The following is a 16,273-nucleotide window of genomic DNA, read 5'->3' on the forward strand; positions in this document are numbered from 1 at the left end:
AGATAGAAAATCTAAGAAGATAGGCAATGCCTCCCATGCCTGTCCGTTCAAATATCTGAACAAAAAGTATCCCAGACCTCCATATGTCTTGCAGGTCAGTACAGGAGTTGAAAAAGCATTGCAGACCTCTTTCAAAGGGAACTGGCTGATCTGTTGGAAATCCTGCCTGAGGAGTTTCTAGTTGCTGGTTAAGGAGAATACGTCTGCCTTGCTCTTGTCCTGTGGCCTGTGGATTCAGATGGTTTTGATGAGCAGAGGGTTGTGGTTTGGAGGGTTGATGCACACATGAAATTCTCTGGAATGGTTCCTGTGTGAGGTAAAACCATCCCGTCTGGGTCGTTTCCTGCTGAGCCCCCAGGACACTTGACTCACTGCACTGGTTTGGTCCCTTGCACAGACTGGGGCCTACCTCAACACAGAATTTTTGCTCCCTATTAGTGTTTTGATGATTTGATCATTGTAGCAATATATATTTATAAAGACCAAGTACAGTTTAGATCCTAGAAAATTAATGTTGCAAGATTTTCAGTGGTTGTGACTCTGATACAATTCATGTGTACTCAATCCCATTTCCACTTTGAGCAGGTAGAAACAAGATTTTTGTTATTTTCCATGGGAACTAGATTGCAGAAGAATTTGTGGAGCATTTCCTGGGATTTTTTTCACGGTTTGGATTTTGAACTGCAGTCCTTTAATCTTACAGGATGGCAGCATAAACGATAGGATATGCGAGGGGTTTGCACAATAAGTCATTTACAACCAGTACAGTTTTTCCATGCTTCTTTTAAGGAGGACACTTCATGTGAAACCAAACGAGTGCTCTCCATAACACTGCAGCACGTACCTTCTGTGTGGTCAGTGGCTCTGCTATGCCTGTACTTTGATGTAAAAGTTAGGATCGAATTGATGCCTTACAAGAACTCTCTGCTCTGGGTGTCCAGTGCTGAGCCCTGCTTTGTTCAATTGCTGGTGTTGCAACAGAGCTCCCATTCTGTAAGGAGCTAAGGAGGAAGCTTTTGCAAAGACAGCTGAATATAAATAGATTTACACTGGGTTAATGGGAACCTCACTTCCAGTCTGCAGCCTGTGAAGGCTGAGTCCTGGATCTTCCCTAAATGGCTGAAGCCTTGCAAAAGAGAGAGAAAACATGCAGATATCCTTCCTCATTTACATCCTTCAGTCCTGTGGTTACTGAGTGACTCAGGAAGAAGGAGTTTTCTCCAGGGAACCAAAGCCTAGTCAGGATATCTTCAATCCTATTTCAGTGCTTTGCAGTCTGTGTCCTAACACAGTCAGAGCGGGTTTGTACAGAGAGGTTTCCTCCTGTTGGCTCTTCCATGCTTTCCCAAACTTCACTTCTTTAAAAGAGGGATTTTTCCTTGTTACTTAACATTCATTTTAAGGAAGTATCTTTCCCCTAGTGAGGAAGTGCTGCATTTCATTTGTGTTTTAAGATTTTTCGTTCAAGAACCTCCTGCAGTATTTACACTGCTACAGTTAGAGTAAGCAAGAGAGCCCTCAGAGGAGGTGCCCCTTTCAGATGGGTCACCTGCAAACCAGAGGAAGGAGACAGAAGGCAGGAGGGCAGGGACCTCCTCACCATCATGTGATGCTGGCACTGGCTTGGATTTGGGGTGGTGTGATCTGTGTCCCTATCCATTTCAAGAATTTGTTTCGAGACAAATTGTTTAATGACTTCTGCTTTTTATGTTTTTTCTCCCCTTCCCATGAAATGGGGCTACTCCCTCCCTGCTGCACAGGACCTGTCATGGGAGGGAGTCGCAGTGTTTGCCATGGTGATAAGGCTGTGTTGGGACCTGTAGCAAAGGACAAACCAGGGATTTCCAAACCAAAAGATTTGGTGAGTCAGACAGCTCAAGGGATAAAGGTGTGGAGGGAAGAGGCAAGAGTTCTGGCTGGAGTAAAAGACGTTTAACATCTTTACAGCATCTGGCCCGGGCAGTCATCGAGAACGTGGGTTTCAGAAGCAGCTGAGTCTGGTGAAAGTGTTGTTGAACTCGTTCCTGTCGTTTGCTGTACAGGAGGCAGCAGCATCGCCTTTGCTTTCCTCTTCATTCCTGTAGTGTTTGTTTCTTAACTTCAATGTTTCTTTGAACCATGAGAGTTTTCTCCTGCTTTTTCCTCAGTTTCTTTTTAAAAAACATTCCCTCTTTTTACAACATTCCTTCTCTGTGCCACCACCCCAGAGCTCTTTTTCCTTTAACGCTCAAGTGCGGCTCTTCCCAGTGGGGATGTAAGAGTTTGCAGAAGTCACTGCGAGTAAGCATCCTCATCCTCCCCTCCCCATGCCGCGGGCTTCCAGCAGGGACCGCATTTCACAGAAAGGGTCAGCTTGGAAGGGAGCACAGCGGCTCATCCGCTCCAACCTCCCAGCTCACGCAGGGTCGGCGCAGGATCGCAGTCCGGGGAGAGAGCACGGGCAGGAGCACGATGCTGAACAGGGGCTGAGCGGGCAAGTTAAAAATCCCTCATCGCTTTAGTGACAGACCAGCGGGGCCGGCGCGGTGGCTCGGGGCAGTGCCGAGGACCAGGCTGTCCCACCGCCGGCTGCTCCCGCTGCCCGAGCGGGCGAAACCCGGGACCGCCAGCGAGGGCAGCGTGTTCCCAGCCCCGCTGACCGGGGCAGAAGGCTGCGGGGCTGTCGAGCGTCGGTGCGGGGCTGCCGGTGCCGGCGGCGCTGCGGGGTCCCGGCGGGGCGCGGCCCCTTTAAGGCCGCGGGTTCCCCGCCCCGCCCGGCGGAGCCGCCGCGCGCCGCTCGGGGAGCGCCGTCACGTGGGGCGCGGCGGCCTCGTGACCGGCCGCGAGCGCAGCACCGGGGCCGCCGCTCCGCGCGCGCGCCGCTCGGGGGGGGGCCGCTCCCCCGCCCCTCCCCTCCCCCCGCCGCGGGCTCCTCGCGCCGCCGCCGCCCCCGAGCTCCGGCGCCCCCGGGCGGGGCGGGGCGGGCGGCGCGCGCCGGGCCGGGCGCCGCTTCCTGGTGGGCCCCGCGGGACGAGGCAGCGCCGGCGCAGCATGGACAGCAAACCGCTGCTGCAGGAGCGGCCCCCCGCCTACAGCCCCGCCGCGCCGGGCGCGCCGGGCTACGACTACGGGCACGGCAACTACGGCACCATCCCCGCCCCGCAGCCCGGCTTCCAGCCGCCCCCGCCGTACTCCTACCCGGGCGCCGCGGCCGCCCCAGGTGGGTCACGGGCGGCGCCGACTCGGGGTGGGAGGGTTGCGGGTGGGGGGTCCCCGGTGTGCGGAGCGAGCGCCCCGGCGCCCCTTCGCTGGGGCGGGGGGCGGCTGTGGAGAGCCTCCCCTGCCCCCGGCACTGGGCGGGGGTGCCCCGCGGGCTCGGGAGCCGGGCCGGGGCTGCGGGGCGGCAGCGGGGAGCTCCCGGGCCGCTCCTGCGTGCGGCTCCCCCGGCACACGGAGGTGCTGGCGGTGTCGCGGCTCCCCCGCTCGAAGGCAGCGCACGGGGGCGGGTGCGCCGGCATCCAGGTGTTCGGAAGCGCCACCTCCCTTTCCCCTCCTTCCCTCGGGGCCCCTGAGGTGTTTGCGTTGTGCTCTCCCCAAAATCCCGGCTGGGTTTGCGGGCATTCCTCACACGCGCGGGTTTTCTGCCTCGGAACAATGGCAGAGCCACAGCTGTGCTTGGCACTGAAACAGACCCCAAACTTGTTCTTTGCTTGCACTTCGCTGTACTCTGGTTAATGTTTGTTTTTTTTCTGATACACTTCGGTAGTCTGGGAGGGACTTAGGTGAGTAGATGCAGTACTTTCGTTAACTGAATTAATATTTGTCGAAGAAAGAAGTAACCTCTCAGGAAAGAGAAATGCTTCAAAAGTTACAAAAGTTACACAGCAGACACAGACCCCCGTCTTTGAGTTGAACCTTGAGGCTATATATTGATTTTCCTGCTGATAACTTGTAGCTTGCTTTCCCGCAATACGGATATTAGTGGTTATTTTCGGTTTGAAAAGTGAGGTTGCCAGACTTCACAGATGCATAACTTGATTGAAGAAAATCTGAGAACTTGGGAAATAAGGTCAAAGTGGATTATACCTGGGCAAACTGTGCCTTGATTACACTGCATACATCCAACCATCCCTTTCAAAAGCTTTTAAAAATATAATTTAACGTTTTTAACGTTAATAAAGGAGTTAAAGGCTTCTGTCTTCTATCTACAGCTGTTAAAATTACTCATCGCTAACAACATGGACTTTCTGAAAGTTGGTGTTTTTTTCTGTGCTATGCTGTTTCTTTCTACTTGCATCCTATCACTCCTACCTTGCTCTCCAGTTAGAAACTCAGTATATGGAATTTAAGCTTGAAACTAGAAGAAGATTTATTCTGTTTCAAGTCGTTTGTCTGCTAGAGTGGGATGTTCTTGATACATAACATCCGGAGATGAAAGCTATGGTCATTGTTTAAACAGTTTTTCCCTGGTGCTCAACAGCATTGAAACAAAATCTCCAAGTTAATTATTAGCTCAGTGTCCTTTTGGGATGGTTAAATTGATACTTGTGTTTATGAAGTGGCTTTGCTATTAGATGTGCCAGGTGTTCCAGCTCTGATTTTGATAGATCTTAAAGTGCTTAATCAATGCCACATTCCTGTTTATTGTTTTCCATGTTTTGTTGTCATACTTGTAAATTACCATTGTTCTTTGTACCTTACGTGTGGTGATTGAAGTTTTTTTTCTTATTTTAGGGTATGCTGTTCCTCCACCGACTTCACAGCCAGGCTATTCGAGCACGTACACCATTATTCAGCAGCCTGCCACCACCACTTCTGTAGTAGTAGTTGGTGGCTGTCCTGCCTGCAGGTAAAATGGCTCTCAAGGAATTTAATGCAGTCTTGGGTTTTGTTTTTTGAGATAGAGGTGTCCATATGGTTCCTTGGTTTCCTATAGTTTCTGCTTGTGTGTGTATTACAATTAACTGAAAGGGCACTGAGATCTAGGAGTGGAATGCTTTGGTTTGTGTAGTGTGAGCTTGTCCTGATGGGTTTGTGACACCTGCTATAAATAATACAAGACTGTAGGTCTTGTATTATTTCAATAGGTGAATCTGTTCTTTAAGATGGAGGCAGATCTGTAAGTAATACTTTTAATGAAAAGGCACTTCAGTAACAGATGTGGCGGGTCAGTTCTTGGGGGAGAGCATGACAGGAAGTCCTTTCTCATGTGTTTATGCCTGGTAATGGTGAGTAGCATGATTTTGTTGGGAAACTGTAATTTTTGACCATAGTCACTTCTGGTTTTCTGGCAGCTATGTGGAAGAACTTCTGCTGTTGTGGTGTATGTTCCCATTCCCAATCCAAACTGTGCAAAACCAGGCAGGGTGATTGTCAGTATCGGCTGAAAACATCAGTGGCTTAAGGCTTTAAAAAAATCTCTAAAAGTCCTTTAACTGCAGAAGAACAGAGATTGATAGACCAGACTAAAAATGTCAGTCTGCTGCAGAAAAAGTGGTCAGCTGTTACTTGGAGTTGCAGCAAGAGAAGAACTTCCCCCTTGGAGATCACAGCCATAAAAAAGGAAGAAGGCACTCAGTTTCCTCACTAGTGCTCTAAGTCAGCTGTTGTCCCTTTCGCTTCTCAGTTCTTCTCTTCCCAGGATATGGGGCGTGGCTGAGGGCAGAGGGATTGCTGCTGGTGCAGTTCAGGCTCTGCTGTGCCTGGCCAGCCCTGACTCAAATGCAGGCTCATTCCCCTCTGTTAAAGTGTACAGGAGTTACCCTTGGGGTACCTTGCAGGGAGGCACTTGATACTCTGCAGGTCTGAGCCCTTGCTTCCCTTTCAGAACGTGTAGGAGGCAGACTTGCCTGAGCAGCTGAAGCAATGCAGTTTGCAGTGTGATGAATGGGACAGAGGGTGTCATATGGCAGAGGCTGGACCCCAGGTGTCTTTTGGTTTTCTTAGAGTTGGTGTTTGAGAGTCAGTACCTGCCTTCAAAGGTCGATTCAAATAAGAAGTATCCTCTGGTGTTATGTAACATCAGGTGCCTGTTGAAATGCCACTAGTTAAGGCTGAGAAACCTGTACCAGCTAGAGCTATTGATCCAAAAATGTGTGTTTTGAAACTGTGGGGGAAAGCAAGCGCTGAGCTGTTCAGAGGATGTGTTAGATCCTGCCACCTGCGTGATTACATCAAGATGCTGATGCTGTAGCTCAGCCAGAAGACAGGGCAGATGTTGTGCATGGCTTGGAGAGAGGCAGGCAGGGTGCTTATACAGACAGGCCTTCTGGCCCTGACCCCAGTACAGCTCAAAGCATTTCACTGGGGAAGTGCTCTTGGCAATAGCTTAAAATTGGTAGGCTCTTGTTGCTATTATTTTTTCTTTTTCTGGAAGTTCATAGAATATGCTGAGTTAGAAGGGACCCATCAGGATCATCTAGTCCAACTCCTGGCCCTGTACAGGACACTCCAAGAATCCCACCATGTGCCTGAGAGCATTGTCCAAAACTTCTTGAACTCAGACAGACTTAAGGCTTCTGGGATGGTCTAGGAAAGACTTTTGAAACAATCATTTGCACATATAATATTTAACTTTAGCCAAATTTTTGAAAATGAGCACTCTGTTGTTAGTTGGTTTTAAGTGACCTCACTTGAATTGTTTTCTTAAGTCATCAGATATGCCCCAGCTGGAAGCACCCATTGTGGACTCTTTCCTAAAGCAAAGTACTCTCCACAAAATCCTAGTTTAATCTTGGATCCTCAGTTTCTGTTTTAGGCTTTGAAAAATAAAAACTGTGAGGAGAACTGTGACATCTTGATTACTGCACTGCTTGAAGTGTAGGACTCTCCTCAGCACCTGGATCAGGGGATCCCAAGGCTGAGTAACTGTATCTAGTAATGGTGTGTCAGTCTCATTTGCCCTATCACTGTTTGTTCCTAATTGTCTTTAGAACAGGAGTCAAGTGTCAAGGTAGGAGAGAAAAACTTCAGATTGCTGTTTTTTTGAGTAGTCATGGAATTGATAGTCTGTTATTTCAGGAGAAAGGACAGGGAGGCTGGGTGAAAAGCATAATATTGGAAATATTCATGGGAGCCTGAAAGATCAGGTTCATATTCTAGAAGGTTACACTGGCTGCTTCTGTTAGAGAAAGAACCCAATCATCTTTGACTTCTCAAGACCTTAAACACAGTTCTAGTTTACTTCCATGTCGTGGAAACATTTTATGAGGAATGCAATGTGCAGCTACACTCTGAACAGAAAAGTTGTTGAAGGGGCATTGAAAAATATTAAAAACTATTAATGGTACATAAAAAGACTTTGTTTTTAAACTACCAGGTCAGTTGTCCTGTTACTGTCCTGATTTGATGGTGTGCATCATTGTTAGAGAAGTCCATCTGCTTTGGATCACCAGGAAAAGCCTTTTGTGTGGCTGTGGAATGACGTAACTGATGGAGTGTCCTAAAGGCCATCGAGAGGATTTCTGCCATCAGAAATACAAAGTAGTCTTTTGCACTATGGCATGTATTCATGTTGCTGATTGAAATCAAAACCATTTCCAACTTAAAATATATGGTGTTGAGCAGCAGTACACAGTATTGGTCTGTTATTTGAATTGGTGTCTGTTTTATTGCAGTCATGCGTGATCTTGGGGTTAATAAGCTGGCTCGAGTACAGTTGATCTTTAGGCTTTTTTAATGGTATTTAGTCATAAAAAGTACAAAGTATCTCCAGAAGTAGCCTCTCTGAAGTTGGTAGTATGCCCCTGGTGACTGGTAATTGCATTCCTGCCCTTCTCCCTCTGAAGCCCTGCTGCCCTCTGAGGGATGACTCTCCTGTCTCTCAAGCTGTGCCTCTTGCTTAGAGCTGTTCCTTACATTGTGCTCATTCATCACTGCTCAGTGGTGCTTTCTAGTTACAGACTTCAGTTTTAATGTGTGTTCCATCCTTCCCTGCACTCTGAGAATGTCCTGGGTGGTTGTAGTCCTGTTGTCTTGGTGTCTGTTCTTCTCCCAGCCCTGATGTACAGAGAATTAAACTGAGTTGCACAATCTCGTCAGCTTTATGGCTTCTAGTTGACATTTAAGGTTTGGCTAAGTCCTGCTTTTAAACTGTTTTATGTTCCCAAGTACACATTGAGTCATTACAGGCACTGACTTCAGATATCCTGCTGTGGAATTATCTTTTTAGCTTGGAGAATGCAGCCTGGCTGCTTTACTTGTGGTCACTTTCATTTTCTTTTTCTCTGTCTTTTGTTGTTGGGGATAACTAACTGCTCAGGAATGTTTGCTTTCCTGTTATTTAACAGAAGAAAGTTTCTTTTAAAGACTATAAAAACATTCTCTTGATCTGATGATTGTAAAAGCCAGTTCCTTCAAAATCTGAGAGCGAGCCTGTGATGGGCCCTGTTGGGTTTTTATTTTCCTATTCAACAGTATTCAGTTGGGAGAAAGAGTGAGGGAAAGGACCTCACACTGCTGCAGCTTTCACTTCTGGTGACTACAGCACAACTGCTGGATAGGCATTGTAGTGGGTCTCAAATAATGCCAACACTGAAGCTTCTTCCAGAACTGGAAGATGAGACAAGTTTGATTAAAGCTGTATTTATTCTGAGATCTCTCACAGCATTCTTCCTGCCACAGGTGTGGTTTTGGTGTATTATGGTGGGGTTTTTTGTTTATTGGGGGTGTTTTTGACTTTAGTTGTAAGTTCTGAGGTTTTGGTTAAAATTTTGTTTTCTTCAATTATATGCATGTCTACTGAGGAAATAGACTCTAGAAAAATTGCACTTAGGTGATCAGGTCCTTCCAAATTTCAGTCTTCTGCTCTTAATTCCATTCTTTCAGTCACGAATGCTGTGTGGGCTTTGATAAAAGGCTGCTCAGGATACAGGTTTTCTGTAGTTATTCACAGCTACGTTTAAACTTCATGTAAATATTCTTAATATAATTTAATTACATTCAGTGGTTAAATATACAAGGAATTAAATAAAAGGCACCAGCAAAACACCTGTTTAGAGAGCATGTCTGATAGTGTGAGCAAACCTGAGCATTTTTGGTTTCCAGCAGCAGGCTGGAGAGCCTTTTGAACCTTGTGAGTGAAGCAAACTTTGCAATACCTTTTTGGGAGTGCTGTGAGGAGGACAGGGAAGAAGAAAGCCTTGATCCAGCAGACTGGGGCAGATGCCGTGAGTGCCGTTTGGAATTCCTGACTGGGAGAGCTGGGACTTTTCCCAGCCTAACAGCAGCTGCTGAGCAGGAAGTTGCTTGCTGAGCCCCACAGAGAGGAGGGATAAGCCTTTAACAGGGTCCCAAATGAGAACAGCACAGCTCTGGCTGCTTCTGAGGAGTTTTGTTCCACTGGTCTGACCTGATTTGTGGTCAATAATCATTGACTTCATCTCATAAAGTCTCATTTCTTAGAAAAATAAGGCACAGCAGGAATGAATTCCCTAATGAGACTCTATAAAAATGATGATCTGGTCTCTAATGCCTTGTCTGTCACTGGCCCTGAATTACAGCAATTTTTTTATTAGAGCCACCATTTGTCTTGAAGAATACTTGTCTGTATTGTGATAATTAGGATTTCACTGTAGCAATGAGTTGTTCTGGGAGAGAAGAAGGAACTGCCCTTCTTTGTTGGTCACCACAGCGGTGCTGATTTGGCTGTGTGTGCAGACAAGGGAGGGAAAACCCCACCAGGGCTCAGTCTGGTTCACCCTGCTGGATGTCCACCCCACAGAGAGCTTGAACTGGTGTGCTTAGCCTCGTTTGCCAGGCTGGGCTGTTGGTGTGAAGCCTTGAGGCTCGTCTCCTAATTAGAACTGGAACTAAAGCAGTAGTGCTCCTGCAGCAGGGAAGGCTGGTGGTTTGGAGGCATTTCAAGAAAGACAACAGCTAGATACAGGCTGCTCCCATTGCCAGAATTCCTCTGCTTCTACAGCCAGCCCTCTGTTTAGGAAATGAGGCCTAAAGCATGAGGAAACCCAGATAAATCTGTAAATACTGTCATGCCTCTTAGTTGAAAGTGAATTTTAAGGATAATTGCATTTACATATATGTACATCTTATGCTGAGGAAGGCAAGCCAGTGGCTACATAGAGATTTAGGCTTCTTGTGAATATGGATCAACAACTATTCAAAATTGCCATCAGGCTGAGGCTGGAGGAGCTGATCCCTCTCTTCGTAGAAATTAAAACTGTAAACATTCAGTGCTTACTCAGTAGCTCTGTATATGATTCTCAATCCTTTTTCTTCTGCAGCTTGCAGGTGAGGTTTAAACATTCTTAACACAGCTGCTGCTGTTCCATTAGCCAGGAGACTATAAAGAATCTCTGGCTGGTTTTGTTTGTATGTTCAAAATTAAAGATTTAGGGCATAGCTGCCAAAGTCCATGTTTGTCCCTGGTATGATGTTTCCATTCAAATCTAAACTTTGAAACTCAACTGACCTCCAGGGCAGAAGATGGGATATGATATGAAAATTCCATGTGGTTGGTCAGTGATCTGTGTACTGGATAACAATTTTCTCAAGTGCAGTTTCTTTTCGTGTCTTGAAGAGCTTATGGTACAACCAGCCTATCTCTGATTACCTGGGGTGACCCTTTGAGTGTATTTATAAGGTCTAAAAAATGCTGATAAGGCCACATTTAAACACTGTGATGTAGTGTAAGTCTAAAAATGCACATGTTAAATCGTACCAATGCTGTGTTCACCAATCTCATTATTGGCCCTCTGATCGTGGGCATTTGACTTAAGATCTTAATGTTTTAAGAGTTACTTTGAAAAAGGGGGTTGTCTGAAAAATAATTTGGTTTTAAATACTTGCCAGTGGGAATAATTGACCTTACTATATGGAGTTGGCAGCTGCAGTTATAGCTTAAATGCAAGATGCTGCTTGCAGTATAAATAAACCTTTCCACTTTATTTTTAGAGTGGGAGTGGTGCAGTTATAATCAGCTTTTATGTGGTTTATGCTGTAGAAGAAAATTTATGTTTGGTTACATTAGTGAATCTACAGTTTGAATATGGAGTCTCTCATTACTCCACAGCTCAGGTAAGATATACAAGCAAAAAATATTCATAGTCTCCCTTATGAAAAGTATTTTTTTTTCTCTTTTTAAATTTAGTAACTGGCTAAGCAGTGGTTGGGTAAGTGTTCGTCTAAAATTAGGTGGTGACATAAATCAACAGAAGCCAAGAAGTGTTTGTGTGGCTAATGCTGTAATCACACTTAGACACCCCAGGAGCTCTGAAACAACAGGTATGGTGTGGAGGTCATGCAGGCACAGCTCTGGTGAGTGTCCCTTGGAGCTGCCTTGCTCTGCTGCTGGCTTGGGCTATCCCAAGCAGTGCTGATCCAGCAGTACTCCCTGGGCCTTTTCCCTGGATCTGGAGTTGAATATGGATGGCAATTTTTTAATTTTTATTTTTAGTTTAACTTGGCATTTTGCACTACCACAAAACACTTCTGAATAACTCTGTTTAGGGTGAAGGGAGTTTAAAAGAAATTCTAATTTAGAGTGTCAAGGACATGTGCTGACCAAGAGACTTGGGCCCTGCAAGCTGCTTAAGAGGGTTGATTGGAATGAGTTGGGCTGTCGGGTCTGCAGCTCCTCGGGGCTGACCAGAAGTACCCCAATTGATCCCTTTAATGTTTGATCAGTGTGTTTGTTCTTTAAGGTCACATCAATAGTGCTTATACTCTTAACTAGGCACACTGGCTTACTCGTCACAAATGTAGGTTTCAGGGCAGGAAGGGAATGTGGAATTATTAAGAGACCAGGAGAAGATTTCAGAACAGTAATGAAGCAGGAGTTGGATGCCTGCAGGAGGCTCAGTGCGTGTGAAAGGAAAAGAAGGCATTAGTGTAACAGCAGAGCAGAAAGGAAATACAGCAGCTGTTACATGCTGGGTACTGTACTTGGTGTGCATTTTCCAAACTAGTGTTATTTGTGATGTCATGGAATGCCTGGGAAAGGGGCTTTGCATGTCTTGGGTGGATCTGTCATGTGAAAACTAAATCTTGAATTACTGAGAAACTGCTAGACTGTGTCTGAGCCTCTCTGTACATACACTGTACTACTGGGGAAAAGGAGAGGCCTCACTGACTGAGCTTGTGCTGCTGCTTTCTGTTTGGTCTGAGGCTGCTCAGCATTTCACGCATTTCCCAAGTGCAAATTACCAAATTCAGCTGCTTCATCCCCACCTGACAGTTCTGGCTGACACACTGCAGTGTCCTTTTTGGCCTGGTATCTGTTACTGGTCTGGTCCCAATGGTCCTGAATTTCTCTGCATTCCAGCCCTAGTAGCAGAGTGTTCCCAGGAGATGGCACTTCCAGTAGCACATCTTCTCCCTGCCAAATGAGAGCCTTGTCTGCTGACTTCATTCTTTAATTGGAGTCTAATTTTGAGGGTCACTTGCAATGTAATTTTAGTTTTACTGTTCAGATAGGCCCTTTTAAAAGAGGTTGCACAGCAAAGGAATTCTGGTGAAGCTTTCCTGTGAGCCTTAAGCCATGCTCCATAACCCCCCATCATAGACAGTGATGTGCTCAGGCATGGCAGCCAGTGGGAAGTCTCGGGAAGGGTTAATGTGAGGCTCTTCAGCTCTGCTTTACAGGGCAGCCTAATGAAGGCATCTCTGCTTGGGTTAGTGTGCTCTGAGCTTGACCTAGCAAGCAGATCTTGATGTTCCTGACACAAGCTAATTGTATAACAACTGCTTTGGGATTAGGAGTTGAGAGTTGGGTAGCAAGGGTAAGTTGATGGGAACGATACTTTTTTTCATGTTTTTCTTTCCTTCTGACTCTTAGTAATCCATGCTTTTTTCTTTTTTTTTTTTTTTTTTTTTAAATGAGGACCAGAGCTGCATACAGTGGTTTGGATGAAGCCATTAATCATCCATATTATGTGGGAAAAGTTTGCTCATGACATGCCTCTATGATGTTTGCTTTTTTTCTCGTAGTGATGGTGACTGCTGTTCTGTTAGTGATTTTTTCAGTAACTCCTTCATATTTCTTTTCCCAGCAGTCCTGTCCCCTCTGACTGGTTTAACCATTGGTATTTCACTTTGGGGAATGCTCTGTGGTGAGAGGGGCAGGGAAGCAGGGGAATTCTGGGTTAAAGTTCTTTGTAGCAGCACACCAGGCGCAGCCTAAGAAAGAAGAAATATTAACCAAGCCGTGCAAAAGCAGCGCCTGTGTTTTCAGAGTGACTCACACACCTCCTGAGCCAAGGGTGAGCGGCCTGGGCTCCTCTGTGGCTGCTGGGGACACCGCTGCAGAGGTAGAGACATGGTGTGTGCCAGGCAGGGACTATAGGACACCTTTTTCTCCTTATGAGCCCACTGCTCATCAGGCCAGCAGAGGTGCAGAGGCTGGTTGGTGACACACAGAATTCTGTTCATCGTCATTGTCACAAGAAATGCTTGCAGTGTCAGCCAGACAGATATACTGTCAAACCAGACATACAGAAGAGAGCTCTGGTAACCTGCATCACAGAAAGAGTTTTATTTTAGGTCAGTGTTGATGCCTGGATTTGTAATTTGGTGATAGGGGTGTGGGAATAGGAGTTGGAAGGTTCTGGAGAGATAGGTGAAACTCTTTCCACACTTGAGGAGGCTCTCCTGAACTGCTTTGGAGCCATGGGGAGAGAACAGGAGGCTCTCCTGAAGTGCTTTGGAGCCATGGGGAGAGGACAGTAGTACCTACACTACTGAAACTCACTCTACCAAATGCGGTCCAGCTCTGGGAAAAAGGGTCAGATCTGGAGTCCTGAGGAGTGTGTCTTGAAGCAGAACACTTCTGCAGAGCTCATCTCTCTCTTGTTCAAGAGTAATCTTGCATTGTTGTGGCCAAAGTGCCTGCCCTGAGAGCTGGAGCTCGGGGACTGCCTGACTCGCAGGGAACAGGGGTAATGTTATGCTGACTTTGTGGGAGCAGCCACAATGTCCAGCAAAGGCTGCACAAGTCTGAGCTGTGGGACACTTGTGTGCTGAGACTTGAATCTGTGTAGTGATACAAGCTTTGTCTACATTTTTTAGTTGGGTTTTTTGAGTGAGGACATGAAATGATAAAGCTGCTGCTGGGATCAGTGGTAACCTGACAGTTCCTTTATTTTATACCAGATACAGAGTTAACTTCTATCTCTGCAAACAGAAATAAAGTGCATTAAAATGAGGGAATGCTTAAGGGGAACATGAACTTCCATAAGCAGCAGAATATCAAGAACACTTGGAAAAGCCTTTGGCTTGTGATGATGGTTGAGGGGAAGGGGAATGGTTCCCAAGTTTAATCAAGTTCCAGTGTTTCGGGCAGTTGCTGTAAGGAAATGGTCTCTTGAGCCTGCACCTTCCTTCCTTTGCTCCACTTACACGTCCAAGAGCTTGTCCCTGCCTGCTTGCAGGCTGTGAGCAGCTTGTTGGCCTTGGCACCCTGCTCACAGCCTGCACTTCAGGGTTGCTCAGCTCTGTTTGCGTTGACTTTCACTGTACCAGGAGGATACATCTTGTCCCGAGTGTTTTGCTAAACTCCAAATCTTGACTAATGTAACTGCACAAATTTCTAAAGTATGAATTCTCTGTTTGACTGTCTGCCTTCATTTTGGGGGATGCTCAGATACAGCAGTTCAGAAAGGAGTCAGGGACTGAAATGGAGGTAAATTTCTGCTGTCATAGGACTATGCTGAAACAAAATTTCTGGGTGGTTGTGCAGTCGGGAGTCAGCTGGAGCCAGGTGACATCAATCATTAGTTCTTCTACAGTGGTAAAGGGACATCAGTTTGGAGAAGTACAAACCAGGAACAAACCCCAAACCTTGTACTTTATCTTTCTCTGTAAAATGGTGTGGTTTCTCGTGACTGCCAAAGCACTGAGTGGTGACTTGAGGGCAAACTTGCTGAGTGTCCTTGACTGTTGCTGTTCTCCCTTTTTGCAGGGTTGGCGTGTTGGAGGACACCTTCACCTGTCTTGGTGTTTTGTGTGCCATTGTATTCTTTCCAATTGGGATTCTGTTCTGCCTTGCACTGAGGCAGAGAAGATGCCCTAACTGTGGGGCAGCTTTTGGCTGAGGGGCTGAACGTGGACGTGCTTACAGAAGCTACAACTGTTAGCGTACTCTTTCTAATGTAAATGTCATGTACAATCATTTTATTTGCTTCAGACCTGTTTTGTAAAGTGTGAAGGATTTTAGTCTCTTGCATGTAATTTAAACTTAATCTTTTATGAGCATGTGCATTGCAAAACATGAAAACCTGACTTGTTTTCCATGTTTAGTGGCACCTGTTGAAAACTAAATAAAACTGCTTTTCCTTTTGCAATCCTCAACTTGTGGCTGGATTATTAAGTATGTTACTGACATGTCTGATCCCATATAGTCTGGAAACAGAGTAGTATTCCTAGCTACAATGAAGGATAAGTATTTGCCAGAATCCTTATGATGATGATAAAGCATGCTTTAAGACTGTACATGTTCAGGGCATCAGGTATTTGGGGGAAGCGCTGTGTGTGCTGCCCCTAATCTGGCAGCTCCTCTCCCCCACTGAAGGCACAAGTATTAACACACAATCAGAGCCCTGCTTTAATTACTGAAGGTTTTGCTTCATACAGGGGCTGGTGCTGATTCACAGAACCCTCTGCCTGCAGCAGGAAGAGGTTGAGGCACTGAGTAAAGGCTTTTGCATCTTAGATTGTTTAATTCTGACACTAAATTACTGAACGCTCAGACAGGCAAGGCTGACTTACCCCTACTGTGCTTAGAAGATGGGCTCAGGTCTAAGGGTGTAGGTTACCCCTGTGAAAAACTGGTGTTTCAGGTGGGGATGGTGGATGTTTATGCAGGGCTCTGGCAAACTGTCCTCAGCCTTGAAAGGGCAGGGTGAGAGGAGCCAGCACATGCTCATATACTATTTTTTGATATTAAGTAACTGAAAGGCATTTCACATGACTCAAATTCACTGTTCAGAGTAGTAGAAGTAGGCACCACTAAGTGAACGAGCCAGGGGATGCTGCAGGAAACATGTGCATGTGTCAAACAGAAGGATTTAGAGCAAGGATTTATCACGGGCAGCAGTCACAACACAGACTTTGCAGCAGGTGGGAAATGCCCCCTGAGCTGGGCAGTGATGAAGCACCCACTACTGATTCAGAGTCAGTTCCTAGCATGCTGGGCTCATTTCTGAGGTCATTATTACTGTAGGAAAAGGCTTTGGACAAGCTGGCTCCACTGGAATTGCCACATCTGAGCCTGAGGTAACAAACTGCTCAGCTCTGCTGTGGCTGAAGGTAAAAGCTCAATTTCACTTAACTCAGCTACTGC

At 46.3% G+C, this 16,273-nt stretch overlaps 1 protein-coding gene across 1 annotated transcript; it reads left to right on the plus strand.

The window, feature by feature from the left end:
• Positions 1-2,971: 2,971 nt before the first annotated feature.
• On the plus strand, positions 2,972-15,282 carry BRI3 (brain protein I3). The gene is made up of 3 exons (XM_048320673.1): positions 2,972-3,199; positions 4,714-4,828; positions 14,894-15,282. Exons 1-3 carry the CDS (start codon positions 3,031-3,033, stop codon positions 15,024-15,026), a joined length of 417 nt encoding a protein of 138 aa, XP_048176630.1. The 5' UTR covers positions 2,972-3,030; the 3' UTR covers positions 15,027-15,282.
• Positions 15,283-16,273: the final 991 nt, after the last annotated feature.

This window comes from Corvus hawaiiensis, chromosome 16 (assembly GCF_020740725.1).
Source record: "Corvus hawaiiensis isolate bCorHaw1 chromosome 16, bCorHaw1.pri.cur, whole genome shotgun sequence".
Classification (NCBI taxonomy): Eukaryota; Metazoa; Chordata; class Aves; order Passeriformes; family Corvidae; genus Corvus; species Corvus hawaiiensis.